Source organism: Kogia breviceps, chromosome 2 (assembly GCF_026419965.1).
Source record: "Kogia breviceps isolate mKogBre1 chromosome 2, mKogBre1 haplotype 1, whole genome shotgun sequence".
NCBI lineage: Eukaryota > Metazoa > Chordata > Mammalia > Artiodactyla > Physeteridae > Kogia > Kogia breviceps.
Window position 1 is genome coordinate 141,756,907 of NC_081311.1, and position 14,881 is coordinate 141,771,787.

Sequence of the window (14,881 nt, forward strand, 5' to 3'; positions counted from 1 at the left end):
CCAATTAGAAATAAAATTTCTAGGATGTTACTAGGCTCTGGGGATACACATACAAATGAGACATGGGCTCTGACCTTTTATTGGAAGCTTATCTAAAATAACAGATGGTACTGACGAACACAGGTAAATTTACATAAGTAGCAGATTAAAAATCTTGCATCGAGGTATCAACGGTTGACACATAAGGTCAGTACCTGATCCTGCATGGGTAGAACTTGCCTCCAGAACAAACCCCATTCCTGGAAAATTGGAAGTAGTCATTCTCAATCTGGGCTGCCCATTTGAATTCCTAAGAAACATTTTTTTAAAGTCCTAGTGCCCAGACCTCATGTTAGACTGACTTTATCAGAATCTCTGAGGGTGGGACCCCAGGCATTAGTGCTATTTAAGGCTCCCCAGGTGACTCCAAGTGTAGCTCAGGTTGAGAGCTGCTATAGAGGTCGTTGGACGGCCTGAATATTTATGGCAAGGGGCCTGCCCTCTATGTGGAAATGCCTTATCTCTGTGTGTGGTGCTTCCAAGTAATGAGAGCTTGGAAGCTAGAGGCATATTTGCCATAAAGTAGGAGGTGATTGAACAAGAGTGAGGTTGCAGTCAGACTGCCAGGGTGTGAATTAGCTTCCCCTCTTAGAAATATAACCCCGTTGAGTGACTGACATGTCTGTGCCCCAGTTTCTCCATTTGTAAAGTAAGATTGATATTAGTACCTATCTCGTGGATTTTTATAAGGAATAAATGAGATGATCAGAAAGTGCTCACTAAATGTTAGCTATTTTTATAATCACACTTGTTACGTAGAATCATAAAATGTTAACATAGGAAGGAAGCATGGAAATCTAGTTCTACTTCCTCATTTTACAGATGAGGAAACAGTTTAACTGTCGCTGACCTTTCGTTTCCTCACTCTTCAAGGTCTATCACACCCTGTGATTTACCTGTTATAGCTACAATCTGCAAGTCCAAGTACCCGTAACTGACTAAAAAACACTGGGAGCCTAACTCTTAAACTGCTTATCAACATAGGTCATTTTGTACAACAAGAGTGACCTTAACTTCTGTGTTCAGTTGTTTCAAGGCCTTAATACAATGACCAGAATGCAGGTTGCGGTGGAAGCATGCGCACAAAGTCAGTCTGTAGGCATCTTGAAATTGTTATGTACTGATTCTTCTTGATTTTTCTTTTTTTTTTCTGAAATGGAAGAGTGTAAAACGAAAGGATTATTTTTTTGAACCCTTCCTCAGTTCTTCACCCACACTATTGATTCTTTGGTTTCCTGGGAAGGCATGTTATAGCTTTGTTGCTTATACCTTTAATGCTATGCAGAAGAGGATGTGCTGTTCACAGAGCCCATCTCGTGCTTGAGTTATATCACTTACATTAGACCAAATCTGTCATCGGAAGGACAGTTGGAACAACTCCCATTTCTCCCTCGCACATGTCACAATGCATTGACTGAAAGACCTGTTAAAGTCCAAAAAAAGGCACTTTTCCCTAGGAAAACTGGGGGTCTGTTTGATGCCATGGTGTCATCAAATTGCTGATGGAACAACCTCTAGGGCGCTTGCCAAACTGAAAACGCCACCCTGGTTAGGAAGTCTTAAATCAGCAAAGTGGTTAAGAGCCGTCCTCATCACACTCTAACATGCCTGAGAATCACCTAGGGATCTTAAGATGCAGGTGCTGCTTCAGACAGCCTGGAAAAGAGCCCAAGGGTCAACATTTCTAATGGGCTCCAGGTGCTGCAATGCTGCTGGTCCACGGATTACACGTTGGGCAGCAAGGGTCTATGGAGTGGATCTTCATTCAAGGTTCAGGTTACTTCTCTGCCACGTCCTACTTGTGTGACCTTGGGCAAGTTTACTTACCCCTAATGGTTTAATTTCCTCATCTATAGAACGGTATATGGAGTAAGCAGGATTATAACCTAGGCCTCTAGGAAATAGACACCAATCTACTCACTTTATACAATTTCCAACCCCCTAACATCCTCAGACTTGTGGCTAAAGAGCAATCAGGGCACATTTTAGTATTTGTTATGTGAGTCTATAGCTTTCACTGTCTTGACAGGATAGATAACATTCGTTTTAGGCTACTCTTATGGGTCATGTGTTCAAGACACCTGCCCTGCTAGAAGCAAAATCCCATTACAGTGAATCCCATTACAACTGAATGGGAAACAATCTGCGTGTTCTGGTGGCTGACCCACAGAAGCAGTGATATGTTGGTCTGGTTATAGTGACTTCTCTAAATCAGTAACAAAACAAAAAGACTGAAGTCAGAGTCAGGCTAACTCTTAAGAGTTAAGTTTTTGAATTTGACATTTCATTTCTCAAAGCAGCAACAATTCTTCAGTTTCCCTTTGCCTGTTGCACCACAAACAACCCAACTACTGCCAGAAAACAAGTGAATAAGATGCCCAAGACGATTGTGGTGATAACTATGGATCGGCTTGCCCAACCTCTATTCCACCCTTCTTCTAGTTAGAAGGGTTGGAAAGCTAAAAATACTTTTCCAGACTCCCTTAACAGCTAGGGATTTTGCACGTGAATTAGAGTCTATGAATTACATTTCTTCATTTGAGATCTGCAAGGTGGACTCAGTGGGTGTTTCTACAAGCAGACACGGTTGTGGAGGTTCAGTGTTGAGTGTCTTCTAGCTTTCAGTGTCAGAAAGGATTGACTGGTGGTGGTCTCTTTTCTCCTGTTTTCGACCGTGGGTTGCAGCTACAAGTATTTGTCTTCTCCTTAATTTCCAGAAATCCCCTGATGGGTCATTGTTCTAGAAACTATCCTCAGAGGTCCAGGCTAGAGCCTACTTTAGTCTATTTCGTATACATGTAATTTCCTGAATTAATTCACTTCATGCCAGCAATATCTAGAGTGATTTCTATTTTATGCCCCGAATTCCGACTGATATGGTCACTCACCCAAAGAAAATGGTAAAAGATCTAGAAAATTAAAAGAAAACACACAGTGGGGATGCAACTGCTTTCTTCTAGCTAATGCTGGATTCAGAATACTTTTATTGCTTTTAAAATGAACCTGACTCTCCAAGATATACATCACATCAAGGTGAATCTTGTTTCTTTTTTTCTAAATCTCCTCTAAAAGAGGGTAGAAATGTGTATGTACATTATTTGACCTAAATAATCTGGAAATGAAGGGAATAAAAATAGAGAAAAAAATCATTATTCTGTGAGAGAATGTCACATTTCATGGATTGAATGTCACCATTAAATCCCAGTGTTTAGTAAGAAAACACACTACCAGTCTGCAGAACACGGAAATAATGTGGTGTTTCTTTACCTGCCCAGCATCCCTTCAGATGAAAGAATCTGCTGTTTCCCTTTCTTCTAATTCAGTCCCTGACGTTGGATAGGTATAGGTGTGCGTGTACCACCTCTCCACACCTACTCCCAGTTTCTAGGGCTGGAAACATGGCCCCAGCCTGGCCAGAGTCAATCCTAGTGTTTTTCTAGAGCAAATAGGGGTGCTCACTGCTGAGCTTTTGCCCATCAGGGACTAAAGCCTGCTGGTGCTCTGTCCATCTCTAAAATGATGCAGGGAGTCAGCCTTGTGAAGCTTGTGAAGCTTTACAAGAAACCCCAACACCAAGAATAGCAGAGCTGAAATATGGGAGGAAGAAAGAGGAAGAGGAGGGCAGGACACACTCTGATGCTTTGGATGTACCACTCGAATTTTTCAGTGACTTGAGAAAAAAAATGGTCTTTTTTTTAAGGAAGTTTGAACTAGGTTTTCTATACTTGAGTCTGCAAGAGTCCTGCTTAATACAAAGTAAAATCCGTCGACCCTAACGCATCTCTAGGATTATCAAAAGAATACATGGTTATTCTGAATTTCCTTTCCTTAGATGGTTTATCCAGTGAGCTTCTCCCACCTCTCCCTTGAGCTTCAAGCACACTATACCTCCTGCTTCACACACACACAAAATGCAAATTATTGTATAAGGATTTTCTCAATTTCCTGACTAGATTTGAGCCCTGGTCTGATTTAACACACAATGTTCTCTCTACTTAAGCTATACAGCCCCAGCATTCTCTGTTAAAATAACTCCTTCATTGGTAAGTGCCTATGCCACAAAGAGAGAAATGGCTGTAATCATTAGTAAGAGTGAGCAACTTAGGCAAGGTTACGCATTTAGAAAGTGGTAGAGCCTTGATTCCAGCCCAGGTCTGCCCATATCAATTCCACACGTTTCTTAAACATACTGATAACGCATCCCAATCAAAGATGTGTGCCTCCTCCCATCTAAGGCAACGCTTCCAGTCCTCCAGGATCCTATTCAGGCACTTAACCACTCTTCTTTATATCCAGCTTGCTTCATAAATTCCTCACCTCCAGCAGTTAGACGTACTCAAGACTTTCCCATTGTAAAATATATAGATAAACCAACTCCAGTGGTCCTTCCCAATGACTGCATTTATTTACAGTTATCATCTCTACTTCCTCATCACTGTTCTCATGAAGCCACTTGTTCCAAAGCCACCACCAACTTTTTGGTTATTAAGTCTAAAGCACACTTCTCAGTTCTCATTTTACTTGACTGCTGGAGAATATTTAACAATATCGAATGCTCCCTCATTTTTGAAAGCGCTTTTTCTTTGGCTTCCACTATTATCATGCCTTAAATATTTTTGCTGTGAGGGGTTGTCTCTGGCTTCCTGTACCCTCCTCCCCAGGTGATCTCAATTCCAATTACCAGTTGCATTAGAGACAGTGAATTGTCTCCTGATATTCCTTCTAGTAAGAATTTTAAAAGGTCGCCAATGACAATGCTTTCTTATCCCTTAAAATTTCATCTTACGAAGAGCTCTAGATACATTTAGACAGATTTTAATTATCTTATTCCTTGTGCATATAATAATAGGAAAAAGTAAGTGAAATAAATTGGTTTAGATTCTCCAAGAACTTTACTTCTTTATATTTACAGTTTGAATCTTTCAAATTAACCTTTAGCTCAGAATAATAAATGTCTTTTCCAAAAAATAGCATTGTGATAACAGCATTTCTTAAGAGAGCGCTTCACTCTTCAGGATTTTCTTCCAGACAGCTGATAGCCAGTCTGCAAGTTTTGATGATCAAAAACATAGGCAATGTCAACACCTGTTCTGATAGGAATTGTAAGACCTTATTGATTTGTGAAGTGTTAAAATGTGAAAGAAAAAAATTCTAAGTATCAGTGAAATATGGCAACTCACATTGTTCTGAAGAGGACATGGCTGTAGCTCCAAGCTTTTTACAGAAGCTTAAGATCGTTTCCTGACAGACAGTGGGGGCACCTCCACAGGCAGAACAAATGGAAAAGGACCTTTCGAAAAAGACTTGCAGTTGATCTCCTGAGAGTGGAGGAGGGACTGGACAGGACAGTGCCCAGGAAGCAAAAAGACTAGTGCCTCAGCCTTAACTCTGTGCCTTGCCCGCGGTTATTTGCAAGTTGAGGTGATGACCATAGCCAGCTATGTGTTTTGAGGGAATCATAGCAATCATAATCCAAAGTCTCACCTAATGACTTTTTCGCTGAATAATGAATGAAGGAAGGCCAACAAGCTTAGGGATTTTTTGTTTTGTTTCTTGCAGCAGGGATGATTGGTTTTTTTGAGGATCATGGTGGGAGGAGTCATATTAACATTTTTTTTTTTTAGGGCCTCTGAAGGTCCTAATCTCAGCCTCCATACAACACACACAGACACACACACACACACACACACACACACACACACACACACACACACACTACTCTTGTTTATTATTGTTATAGCCTGTAGCACTCTGAGATAATCTTATATATTTATTCTCTATCTCTTCCCCTTATCATGGAAGCCCCAGGACAGCAGGGACCTGGATGTCTTGTTCGCTGCTGTATCCCCAGAACTTAAACTAGTGCCTGCCCAGGACACAGCATGTCTAAAGAAACATTTACAGAACGAGTGAACCCCAGAAGTAGGCAGCTAGAAACCTAAGAAGGAAAGAAATGAAAGAAATAAAGGGAAATTGGTGGTGAAACTAGAAATTTGGACACCCTCCCCCCCCAACAAAATTTTAAAGAGAACAACTTGAACTGTGCTGATGGCATATATAATTCAGACATCAGCAGACTTCTTACCCCCAAAATTAGCTCAAATGGCTAATGCCAGTTTGTCCAGGTCCAGAGTTTTGTCAGGTCTGTAAACTCTTAGTTGTTTTCGACCTCAGATTCCCCTTCAACCTGACCACTGCTTAGGCTCCTCAAGTGCAAATGTTGCCCCCAATTCTCATACAAAATTCCCCTTTTACCAATTTGCACAAAGGCACAAAAGACCCAGTCTCAACCATCTTTTTCTTTTTCTAGTGAACTTTACTGAGGGTTCAGGGAGCGCTCTCATTGTGAAACAGCCTTTGCAAGTGCCACCTCCCCTCCTCCTGAGCTCTGCGGAGTGGATTCCTCTCCTAGCTTCCTGCAGGGCTGTTCTGTTCCCTGTTCCCTGGGAATCTCCCTCTCAACTCCAGCAGCATATCAAGTACCTACGCCAGATAAATACGGGGATTTCCCTAAAACAAGTCCTGGTGAACAGGATGGCCTCTACATCACTGCTCAGGTAATCACTTGAATGACATCCTCCTTAAGGAAAGAAGGCAAATGTAGGTAGGGGAAAATCATGCCTCAGTGAAATATAATGCATTGTTCAGAGCACAACTTCTTAGGGTGTCTGATTCTGACTCACTGTCTTTGAGCTATTTATAACTATGTAAATTGTAGGTAACTGATAATGCAAATAATTCTTGCCTATATCCATGCAAATACCTTCTGTCTGGTGGAGGTGGAGGGTTCCGGACTCCTAAGGGGAAAAGCCGGTTTTACAGCCCTTTACAAATTCGTTTCTGTAATCCTATTTTTTGGCTTCTCCTTTGAACTGGTTGTAATACCTTTTCTGATTCCCTCATTTAATGAATGTGTTAATTAACATTTTGGTGTGTTCATTTTATTTTTTCAGATTTATTGAAGTATAATTGATAAAAGCATAAGATATTAAATGTACACAATGTGATGATGTGTTCATTTTGTAGTTGCATGAAAGTCATGATTTTTATCTTTTGTTTGAAAGTTACCTTTGTAACGCATCAGGGTTCTGGGACAGGAAATGGTAGCGTACTCAAAGGGGAAACTGAAGAGTGTGTGGAGGGACTCTTTACAGAGGTGTGGACAGAGTAAAGAGACAGGGATCGTGAAGCACCCCCAGTTAACAGGAGAAGGAAACTGGTACCACCTGTAGGGCTCACTGGGTATGGGGAGGGAGCTGTGGCCACACTTAAGAGGGACACAAATAATGGCCCAGCAGGAAGGGGCAGGAGAATAAATAGTCATAACTTTCCTCTTGTCCTCTGAGCCCCATGAAGCCGGAGGGTAAAAAGGAGACAGGGTCGGGCTTCCCTGGTGGCGCAGTGGTTGAGGATCCGCCTGCTGATGCAGGAGACACGGGTTCGTGCCCTGGTCCGGGAAGATCCCACATGCCGCGGAGCAACTGAGCCCGTGAGCCATGGCCGCTGGGCCTGCACGTGCGGAGCCTGTGCTCCGCAACGGGAGAGGCCACAACAGTGAGAGGCCCGCATACCGCAAAAAAAAAAAAAAAAGAGGAGACAGGGTGAACACAGTCCAGCTTGCTTCCATGATTTTCAGTCAAATCAATCCAACAAGAACCATAAAATCTCAGTGAATTTAGAGAATCCCACCCAAGTCTGCTATAAAGATTTTTATAGAGCTTTACATTACAATTATACTTTATATGTACATAGTTAAATAATAGAGCCTTTTGGTAAAAGTTCGTAAAAGAGATACCACCCTTTGATCACTTTCTACCTTTGATCTCATATCTTACAGTTTATGTTCATATTGCTCCCTCTAAAATATTTTTACTATAGTCTTAACAACTGTCATGTTTACAGATACCTGAAAAAAATCTAATGTTCTCTCCAGTTTCTGGACCCTAAGCCTCTGACCAAGAAGTGAAAAGTTGATGTAATTTTAAATCTATTTTTATATACTCATTGTCTGTATATTGGGTGGAAGCTTGGTGAATATACTTTGGAGAAAAGAAAAGTTGGATTGGTTTCTGGGTGAAAGAACCTTGATATGATAAATCTCAAGCTTTCTGCCCGGCCTTTGTGCTTTCACACAAGTTAATGTTCAGCTGAGCACCTCAACATGCTCGGGTGGAAAACAGCACAGTTGCAAATCAGGGCTGAGGAAGCTGAATAATACTGTGCATGATAGTGAGAAGAATTTGGAGCTCAAGGAGTGATCTGGAAGGAAGGGGAGAAGGAAGAAGGCAAAACGACTGGAGGCTGCAGCAGAATCGCAGAGCAGTTGAGAGACTATTTTAAGGATGGCTAATATTCCATTGTAAATTGTTTTCTACCAAATCTTTGGTAAAGTTGGCTTCATGCAAAACATGTATGTGAGTGGTTCTGATCAAACCGTAATAAGGAAATAACTTTAAAACACCACCAGTAATGATAAAAAAAAAACAGAGGGCATTTGAGTGTTTAGTATGTCCTGGGCATTGTGCTAACACAGGTGGCTAAACTATCTATGTCACAGTCACCCCTAGTGAGACAGATACTATCCCCACTTTTTAGGTAAGGAGGCTGAGGCTCAGAGAGGTTAAGTAACTCACCCAAGGCCACATAGCCAGTTCACGAAAGAGCCAGGATTTGACACCAGAATCCAGTCTCTTTTGATAGCACCACATTGCCTCCTAATCATCCTCCCCACAGTGTCCTTAGAAAGCTGTCCTCCAGACTCTAACAGTCATTGACAAGAACCCCCTCCTCCTCTAAGGTTGCCCATTTCACAGTCAAAGGGCTGTAACCAAAGTTTTTCCATGTGTGAGTCAGATCTGTCTCCCTACAGTTTCCACCCACAAGTCTTCCATCTGCTGTCTGGGCCACTCAGAACAAACCTAATCCTTCTTTTATGGAGCAGGCTACTATTTGAAGATAACGTGTAAAATTCTTCTACCATGTTGGACTTTGCATAATATGCTTTGTAAAAGCAGGCATATGTGAAAGGGATCCTATCTGAATTGCACATGGCTTTATTCCCAGCCACCTAGAACATGACCTCGTACGTACCTAGGCATTTAACAAATATTCATAGAATGGATGAAGGAAGGCCACATTTGGAGGGTACAGAGTATGGTTGATGGGGCAGCAAACATATAAAATAGATACCCCCCTCTGATTACTTTCTCTGCATATCTCATAGTCTTATGTTCATACTGCTTCCTCTAAGATATTGTCACCAAAATCATAACAACAACCATTTTAACAGATACCTGAATTATTAGAGGCACCACTTTTGGAAAATATGTTTGAGTGCTGCTTCCACCCCATCCCCTCAACTTGTTTGCAGGTGGTCAATGTTCTCCTTCAAGCTAAACCTGTGGGATAATGAAAGCAAGGGCAGTCAACAGATCCCTTAAACTATAACTTGCTTAATCAATCATATCATGTAACCTGCCTTCACTGATCAAACCTGCCTTAACTGTTCCTACAAACTGCACACCCTTCAAGCTTCACATAGTTTAGACAATATATCACAAGACTCCTTGAACCGCCCCCTATAGATAACACCTCTGACGTATGGATCACTATAGTAACGGTTTCAAAAGTTGTTTTTCAGGAACATGGAGCTAGTCTTGCCCAGTTCATATTGGTCGAGAACACCAGCTATTCAACTGGGCCTTCTGCAGTGTTGGATAGATGACCTTTTGACATCAGAAGGCTAAAACATTCCACCCTCAGATCATACTAACCCCTCCATTTTCTGAACAAGCATCCCATGAAAAAGCACGTAGCTCAGTTGCACATACGCAGAACACCGGTTACTTCACCACCTTACCTCCATTCACCTTTCCCCCAGCCTCAGACCACCCTACTTCTTTATCCCATAAATATCCCAAGCCCCTCGCCTTAGGGTAATTGGATTTAAAATTTATTCTCCCTTTTCGTGAATAAACCTTTCCCCTGCTGCAAACTTCGGCATCTCAAGAGTTTGTCTTGCTGAACGTTGGGCAAACGAACTCAGTTTGGTAACACCAATACACCTTAAAAGGAGACTCTCATCTCATTCTTTTTTAAAATTTTAATTTAATTTTATTTTTTATACAGCAGGTTCTTACTAGTTATTTTATATCTCGTCTCATTCTTTTTTAAAAAATAAATTTATTTATTTATGGCTGCATTGGGTCTTTGTTACTGTGTACGGGCTTTCTCTAGTTGTGGAGAGCGCGGGCTATTCTTCATTGCGGTGCATGGGCTTATCATTGCGGTGGCCTCTCGATGCAGAGCATGGGCTCTAGGTGCACTGGCTTCGGTAGTTGTGGCTCGTGGGCTCTAGAGCACAGACTCAGTAGTTGTGGCATCTTCCTGGACCAGGGATCGAACCCGTGACCCCTGCATTGGCAGGCGGATTCTTAACCACTGTGCCACCAGGGAAGTCCTCATCTCATTCTTTATACGTGTACTTTTATACAATCCAAGAACTGACCATATGGAGAAATGAATTTTTCTATACCAGTAACTGCTGGATATATATATACATATATACGTATATATGTATACATATATAATTTTTATTGTATAATAAATTATACAATTGATAAACTACACACCCATGGAAAAATATTTTTGTTGCATCTAGGACATTATAAAGCATTGTGGTTCAATAACATGGGGAAGTAGCTGTGGAGAGAAGGGACAGTGGTGATTTTCACTGTGACTCAGCCTTTGCAACTCTAAGGGATTGAATCAAAATTAGAAATTCTCTAGTCTTATATTCACTATTTGGAAACCTGGAAAGGATGGGGCAACCAAACTGTGACGCTAAGAGGACACAGAGAAGGACAATCGGAGTGGAGGGAGCCTTTTTATTTATTTTTTTTTAATTTTTATTTTATTATTTTTTTTTTTTGTGGTACGCGGGCCTCTCACTGCTGTGGCCTCTCCCATTGCGGAGCGCAGGCTCCGGACGCGCAGGCTCAGCGGCCATGGCTCACGGGCCCAGCCGCTCCGCGGCATGTGGGATCTTCCCGGACCGGGGCACGAACCCGTGTCCCCTGCATCGGCAGGCGGACTCTCAACCACTGCGCCACCAGGGAAGCCCCAGGGAGCCTTTTTAAATACGCTGCTGCCCAGGCCGAGAATGCCTGTAGATAACGCTTCAAGTTGGGCTGTCAATTCTCTTCTCCTGGGACGGCGGTCGTTGTGCTATTATTTAGGGCCACACTCTGCGGTGATCACCATTCGTACTTTCGTCCCACTGTTTCGCAACGGTCTGCTCCTGAAACTCTTTAGGTCTCAGTTTCTTCCCCTGTAAAATACTGGGCTTGCATCAGAGGAGGGTTTCTGGAACACGCTCACAGCAGGACACCGTGGCGCCTGGAAGCGGAGTTAGGCCCCGCCCTTGAGCCAGGGTCCGCCCTTGAGCCTTTCGGTTGAGACTGAAAGGGCGGGGGAAGCAGGAAGGTGGGTTTTGTTCCCAAAGGGCGTGGGAGGGCGCACTACACAGCGCCCGGCCTCCACGCGCACGCGCCCTCCCTGCCGCTCTCCGGACCCCGCCCCACGGCGCGGGGGGCCGGACTCTGACCCGGGGGCGGCCCGGCGAGCGCTCCCCGCCTTCTCCCCCCTGGGCCCCGCCCAGCGGCGCGGGAGGGGCCGGGCTCCGGCGAAGGGGGCGGTGGCCGCGGCGGTGACAGCCGCTCCCCGCCCCCGAGGCCGCCACGTCTCTCACGTACCACCCGGACGAGCTGCGGAGCGGCGACCTGGCGCCCGGGGCTCCGGCTCCTCCGGCGGGGCACAGCATGAGGCTGGTGCGGCTGCTGCGCGGAGCCGCCTCGGCCAGTCCGGGCCCCGGGCTGCGCGCCGCCCACCCCAGCGTCAGCCGCAGCCTCACCTCGGACTCGGGCTCCGGCCCGGCGCACGAACGCGGCGTTCCGGGACAAGTGGACTTCTACGCGCGCTTCTCACCGTCCCCGCTCTCCATGAAGCAGTTCCTGGACTTCGGTGAGTGCGGCCCGGACCTCGGGCCTTCCTGCGCAGCCCCAGCCGGGAGCTGCGGCCGCTGTCCCTGGCCGGGCCCGGCCCGCGAGGACGCCCTCTTGTCTTCTGAGCGCCCCACTCAACGTCTCTCCCCCGGCGCCTTAGGCGCCTCCTTTCTCCCTCGCGGATGGATCTTTCTGCTCAGGTGCAGGCGAGATAGCTGGAAGCGTGTGGGGTTTTTTGCCGTGTATTGTTGAAAAACAAACCCGGGGCCGAGGGCGGAATGACCCCGCTGCTTTTCAGCTCCCGTGTGCACCTCCGCGCTCGCAGCCTGGCGGTTTCGGAAGAGCGCAGATCCGGTGGGAAGCGAGTGTGCTGATACCTCCGGGAGTCGCGTTGGGATTCTGCAGAGTGCTTATAAATGCTTAGTTTTGCATATGATGATTGCATAAAAGTGGCGTGCTGATAGGGGAAGCAGGTTATAACTGACCCAGTGTTTCAGAGAATGTTTTCCTTGCCACTCGTTTAGGAGCTTCCACCAATGGCACATTCATTTCGTCAACAGCAAACTCTGGAGCACGTGTAAAGTGCGTGAGTACAGTATGATGTGGGGTTTGTTTACCAAAGTGACTATCGACTTTCCTCTTCCTCGGATGGGTGCTTCCTGGTTTTCTCTAGAAACGATGCAGAGGAATTGCAAAGTCAGGCATTTAACTTTGACTTCTCATGGGGGCGCTAAGGGGAAACGGGGGGAAAACTAATAAAGTCAAAATTTTGAGTAGGCAAAGTTATCTTCTGCATTTTGAGTGCTGTTTGGTCACTAACGGATCACTAGTGGCTTGAAAGATACCACCACGGTATCGTTTGGTATCATGAACTTGTGGTTTACAGTGGCAATTTTGTTTGGCTCAGAGCTCTTGGTTTTTGTTTTTAACTTTAAAATGATTCTAGTGCGATTAAGGGGTGAATTTGGACTTGTTCCCAAGTATGCCATTAAACTTTCACAAGAAAATGTTTTAATTCCTGCTATTGACAATCTAGTTTTTGCTAAGGATGTCTCTTGCTAAAACAGCAAGATTAAATCAGTGAGTTTAAAATGCATTACTGAAATAACAGGTCTTTTTAGTTTAACTTTAAATGAAACTGCTTGCCAAAGGAGATTCTACAGCTGTTCTGCTTAGCATGTTGAGATAGGAGTGGAGGAGGAAGCAGGTTGCTTTCCAGGAACCAAACAGTTGAATAGGACCTGCTGGGGGAGAAGCTTGAAGATGGTTGCTGAACAGGCATTGGTATTTTTTGCTTTCTGTTCCCTGAAAGACTCTTCTACATTTACTCTTTGCTTATGGCAATTAGTATAGTGGTTCTGCTTGGAATCAATGCATCTTCCTGTGAACATGTCAAAATTTCCACTGTTTCTTAGAGAGGTTCTTCTCATAAACCTAGAGTTAAGAAACAGATTTTTTTAATGATAGCAACAACAGGTTACCTAGGATAGGTTTTTGCAGGTCCTGTGTTAATTAGACCCTGTGACTTGCTTAGGCTTGCTTAGGTTGTCTTAGTTCTAAGATGGGAGATGTGAGTAATGGAGATAAGAAAGTATCCTCATTGCTGCTCTACAGCGTGGTTGGAAGGTCAGGAGTTGGAAGGTCATTCAGGCTATCTTGTCCCTTACCTCCTCTTCCTTGCCCTATCATATGGTGATGCTACCACTTGCCAAATAACTCCCTCTGTGTTTCTCCCTGCCTTATGGCCTCCACTTACTGCTGTTTCCACTGTGTTTGGTTTCAGGATCTGTGAATGCTTGTGAAAAGACCTCATTTATGTTTCTGCGGCAAGAGTTGCCTGTGAGATTGGCAAATATAATGAAAGAAATAAGTCTTCTTCCAGATAATCTTCTCAGGACACCATCAGTTCAATTGGTGCAAAGCTGGTAAGATTCCCTGTCTTGTGTTTGCGATTTCGATAGAGTTGTAGACTTTACCCAAAGTTAAAGCAAATACTTTTTTACTCTTCAGTGGAATCTTAAGGTAGTGGCAGCATTCCTCCTCCTTTGTTTGGATGTATTTGGGCTTATCCCCTGAATCCTGGACTGTACTACTTTTGGGTTTTGAAAAAAACAATCAGAACTGCACAGAAATACAAACACTATATTTAAGATTTGTGTTATTAAATCTGCAGGGATGTTATTTTATAATGTAATAAAAATATCTACCATATGTTGATAGTTAGGGATTTATATACATTACCTTTAATCCCTTCAATAACCCTGCCCAGTAGGCATGATTACCTCCATTTTATAGATGAGAAAACTGAGGCACCTATAGATTAAGTCCTTTGCCCAAGGCAGTACCAGTCGTGGTGGAGCTAGGATTCAAACTCAGATTTGTTTGTTTCTACTGCCCCATGCTGTGGTCAGATTAATAAAATGTATTAAAGGGTGTAAATATTTTTTATAAACTGAATTTATTTTATTGAAGTATATTTTTATAGATCACAAAAGTTAATATCTTTATTCTACCATTTAAAAACAATTAGAAGTTATTAGAATTGTGTAGAAACTATGATCTCTCTTTTAAAAAAATGACAGTAGAGGTATTAAAAGTGTGCACATATATGTGGCCACCTGTGTACAGCCTTTCTTGTTAATCTTATTAAAAGTGTTATTCTCTTAAGCACTATACATTTCAAAAAAAGAGTTTGCCAGATTTCAGTCTTAAATGGAAAAAATTGAGCTGTAAGACATTTCCCAATTATGATTCATGGAGATCCTAGCTTTCCTGTCGTAGGCATTATAGTTTTGGGAGAAGCTGATCTAACGTCAGTTTTTTAAAATAAGTGAAAGAAG

At 43.4% G+C, this 14,881-nt stretch overlaps 1 protein-coding gene and 1 long non-coding RNA gene across 6 annotated transcripts in view; one reads left to right on the forward strand and one right to left on the reverse strand.

Annotated features, from left to right (window-relative positions):
• Window positions 1–10,126: 10,126 nt before the first annotated feature.
• On the reverse strand, window positions 10,127–12,429 carry LOC136793601 (uncharacterized). Its single transcript, XR_010839134.1, has 3 exons — window positions 11,951–12,429; window positions 11,170–11,368; window positions 10,127–10,921 (listed from the first exon to the last, which is right to left on the reverse strand). It is a non-coding gene; the product is annotated as an uncharacterized lncRNA (long non-coding RNA).
• The window catches only part of PDK1 (pyruvate dehydrogenase kinase 1), a 35,643-nt gene continuing 32,448 nt past the window's right edge, over window positions 11,687–14,881 (forward strand). The window contains exons 1-3 of one of the 5 annotated variants that reach the window (XM_067026315.1): window positions 11,740–12,060; window positions 12,566–12,627; window positions 13,825–13,966. In XM_067026315.1, the coding sequence (XP_066882416.1) occupies window positions 13,857–13,966 (110 nt within the window). In that variant the 5' untranslated portion in view covers window positions 11,740–12,060; window positions 12,566–12,627; window positions 13,825–13,856. Of the gene's footprint in view, window positions 12,061–12,565; window positions 12,628–13,824; window positions 13,967–14,881 lie in introns of all 5 variants that reach the window. The other 4 variants (XM_067026316.1, XM_059055424.2, XM_067026313.1 and 1 more) reach the window with 4 other exon arrangements.